The sequence below is a fragment of the Seriola lalandi genome, unplaced genomic scaffold, assembly GCF_002814215.2.
Source record: "Seriola lalandi dorsalis isolate HSWRI2012SDOR001 ecotype SW California unplaced genomic scaffold, Sedor1 jcf7180002053985, whole genome shotgun sequence".
Classification (NCBI taxonomy): Eukaryota; Metazoa; Chordata; class Actinopteri; order Carangiformes; family Carangidae; genus Seriola; species Seriola lalandi.
The window spans coordinates 5,273-9,331 of record NW_019524538.1 but is presented as its reverse complement, the minus strand read 5'-3'; the positions used below and the strand labels follow the sequence as shown (position 1 = coordinate 9,331).

At 46.9% G+C, this 4,059-nt stretch overlaps 1 protein-coding gene across 1 annotated transcript in view; it reads left to right on the top strand.

Moving 5' to 3' along the window:
* Positions 1-3,512, top strand: part of qsox2 (quiescin Q6 sulfhydryl oxidase 2) — a 9,916-nt gene extending 6,404 nt beyond the window's left edge. Inside the window, exon 12 of the mRNA XM_087173039.1 lies at positions 1-3,512. Coding sequence (XP_087029165.1) covers positions 1-565 — 565 coding nt within the window. The 3' untranslated portion in view covers positions 566-3,512.
* The last annotated feature ends 547 nt before the right edge of the window (positions 3,513-4,059 follow it).

Below are 4,059 nucleotides of genomic sequence, written 5' to 3'. Positions count from 1 at the left end.
CTCTCTGAGTGATGACCCCCTCTTCCCTAAAGCTCCGTGGCCAAGCCCCTCCCTCTGCGCCTCCTGCCACGAGGAGAAAAACGGCGTCCACGTCTGGAACTACGACAACGTCCTCCGCTTCCTCCGACATCACTATGGAGCCTCCAACCTCTCCCCCAAATACTCCCTGACCCCCCCTCGACTCCCCGCACCTCCCCCAGACCCTGATCCTGTGCAGACCAGCCAGCCGGAGCACCGAGCAGGAGGAGAGAGGAAAGAGGAGGAGAGAACCGAGGAGCAGCCAGAGCCTCGACCAGGACATCTGGCTGCAAGGGGGGAGGACAGGGGCGAGGTGACGGGGCACATTGTGGGAGGAGGGGGAGGAGGGGGAGGAGCAGGAGGAGGGGGAGGAGCAGGAGGAGGGGGAGGAGGCGTGTGGATCCTGGGTCTGGGTTTTAACAGCGTGGACATGAGCCTGTGTGTGGTCCTGTACGTCTGCTCCTGCCTCTTCCTCATGCTCCTCTTCTTCTTCTTCAAAGTCCGCTCCAGGAGGTGGAAGCTGCGACACTCCCGCCTCCATGTCTGATCCGGACCAGACCGGTTTACACAGAACCCAGGATCAGTCCAGGGCTGGGTGACAACATTTCCTCACTGGTCTGAGTCCAGGATCTCACCACAGACCCAACAGTCCCCAGACTCTCAATCCAGATCTTTCCTGTGGCCTGGGTTTACCACCTCACACACGGTCAGAGGTCAGAGGTCAGAGGTCAGTGTTCCAGTGGGAGAGCTGGTCAGCGGATCATGAGACCAGATAGACCATGTCCTGGTCTGACTTCACCTCAGTCCTGGTTCCTCGTTCTCCCAGATTTAATCTTCAGTGTTTTTATTCAGGTTCAGGTTCTCTGCCAGACTACAACCCACCCGGACTGGACTGAACTGGACTGGACTGGACTGAACTGGACTGAACGGGACTGGACTGGACTGGACTGGACTGGATTGAACTGGACTGAACTGGACTGGACTAAACTGGACTGAACTGGACTGAACTGGACTGGACTGGACTGAACTGGACTGGACTAAACTGGACTGAACTGAACTGGACTGGACTGGACTGGACTGGACTGAACTGGACTGGACTGGACTGGACTGGACTGAACTGGACTGGACTGGACTGGACTGGACTGGACTAGACTAGACTAGACTGGACTGAAATGGACTTGACCGGACTGGTTTTTGGATTGTTGTGGTTCAGAGATGGAACGTGGTCTGTATTTATTTATTTTTGCTTTTCAAACCCAGACTGGATCGTGAGATCTGGACTGGACCCTCAGGACTGGGTAGCAGACTGGGACTGAAGTGGACCAGACCGGTTCTGCAGGGTGGAGTTCACTTTGTGCCAAATGTTTCACCTGCTGACAGACGACACACCTGTCCTCTTAGGCTCCGCCTGTGTGTGTGTGTGTGTGTGCGTGTGTGTGTGTGTGTCTGTGTGTGTCTGTGTGTGTCTGTGTGTGTGTGTGTGTGTGTGTCTGTGTGTGTCTGTGTGTGTGTGTGTGTGTGTATGTGTGTCTCTTTACTGTGAAACATGGACCCGTCCTGATTGGTTGATTGGAAGTATTATTGATAAGCTGATCAGGTTTTTGCTGTGGTGGATTTGGTGACACCTGGTGGTGACCTCAGGTGACCCTTCAGATGTTTTAATTAGAATAATGTTCTGTTGGTGAAACACTGGGTCGTTAGAGGACGTTTGATTAATGAGAGAGAAGAAGAAGGGACAGTGTTGTAGAAAATGTGAACAATATATTTTTTTACATAAATATTTTCAGTAAGAACCCTTTAAATAAACTGATGACATCATCATCTCATCATCATCATCATCATCATCTCTGCTGAGACAGAACATGTGGTTCTGAGTTAAAGTCACTTTAACATCAGTTTGAAAAACAAATCACCAGATTTTACTGATTCAAAACCATTTCAGGCCTTGACATTAGAAAATATGTTCCTGAACAACTTTCCAAAACTTTTCAGAACTTTCCAGACTCCTGAAGTTTACACATGAAGAAGCACCAGAGGAAACAGAAACGTAGAGAGATGTTTTTATAAAACGACAGATCAGCTGATGAGGTGATGAGTGCGGTGACGGTCATGTGACTTTTAAACAGGTGATGTCATGGACACACCTTCACATAGACTTCTTCACAGGCGGCAGATGACGTTGTGATTAAGGATGAAGTGAAAGGAGAGCGACTCCAGCTGTTTCTGGTTTTAATCTCGTTCATGTTGAAACGATTAAAAATGAATCGACGAAACAAAAACTGAAAAAAAACGTTAAACTTCAAGTTCGAAGTTTGAAACTTTAAGTTAAAATGTTTTCAGATTGAGAGAGAGAGATTTTTCATTTCAGATTTTTTAATTTCACTTTCTGATTTTTAATTGCTGTTTCCACAGCAACCACTTACATTCAAATACTTCAAATATTACTTTTTGACATTAATTTAACACCTTCCCCAGAAATCTTGGGGTAAGTTACAACAGGTTCACTCAGCCCCTGCTCAGGGTTTATGCTAAGCTAGGTTAGCCACGCTCTCTCTAGTACCCTGCAAGCAGCCAATCAAAATTCAGCAGCTATAATTTCCCCTGTGAACATTCAATCAACATGAGCATTGGTGCGCAGGTTTATGACGTCATGAAGAAGGAGTGGAGGAAACCTTGGAACAAACGGCGTCCAGGTGGCGCTACAACAGAGCTCAGGTGGTTAGACCTTCAGCTGAGGGTTCACATCCCGCCCCTGCCTCACTCCACCAAGTCCTCAAGTCCATGAAAACCACATTTCATTAACAATGAAATAGGAAACAGGTGTGGACCCTTTCAGCTGTGTCTTTATTTATTTTGATTCCTCTTCGTCGGTGACAGTCAGAGCGGCGGCCATTTTGTTTTCAGGTTGTCTCATGGGCATGAGATCTCTGTGATACCTTGAAGGAATTCTTCACATTTGGAAAAAACATTCACCCTGACTCAAGGATGAACTGGTCAGAGTTTGGTGGTCAAAGGTCAAAGGTCAGGGTGACCTCACAAAACATTTTTGAGCCATTACTCAAGACTTCACATCAATTATGACAAAACTTCACACAGATGGTTCATATGTAATATTTTCTATGACGGGATAAACAGGAAGTGACCGGGTCTGAGTGGAGGAGGAGGAGACTCTCCTTCTTTTTCATTTTATTTCTTTTTTAACTTTGGACTTTGTGTTTCTTTTCCTTCACCTGCTCTTTAACTGTGTATCAGTAACATCAAGTGTGAGTCGTCCTCTGTGTTCAACCTCTGAGTTTTATTGATTGATTACCAGTTATTTCTTCTTCTTCTCCTGATGTTTCTGATGTTAAAGAGGAGCTGCTTTGGACTCAGCCTGTAACCCGGACTCCCCTGGTCCTGCTCCTGGTCAGGGTTTTGTTTAGTTTGTATTGTTCTGGTTATTTTAATGAGATGTAAATAATCTGCCTGAATAAATCTTGTTGCTGCAGCTCTCACTGGCTCTCATGTTTACTGCAGGTTCAGCAACACTGCCCCGAGCCTCTGAGCAAGGCAGCAGCTCAGTGTCAGACTGAGGCTGAAGAGGCTTTGACTCGTCCTCCTGAAACCAGTTCTTTAAAATGTACTGAAGGTAAAGGTGGTGGTCTGACCTTTGACCTCGTCATGTTCATTCATAGTTAATGTAAAGCTCCTCCAGTGTAAAGGTGTGTGTCCATGTGTAGTGTGATTATAGATTATAGATCAGCTCTAGCTTCTATATTAATACTGTGAAAGTATCAAAGCCTCAGTCCACAGAGAAATGCACACAGCCTGTATTCAGAAACTGAGCCTTAAAACCAGCCGTCAGGACTTCTGGAACTTTGTGATGTCACAACAAAGCAGTCACCAAGCCCCGCCCACCTGGACCCACCATCCAAACCTTGCAGGATTTGGGTTCTCTGAATGTTTTTACCTGAAATCTGCTTCATTTTCATTGGATTACTCAGAAAGCAGTCAGCCAATCAGAAGAGGGGCTCAGAGCCCGCTCTCTCCTGATTGGCTGTT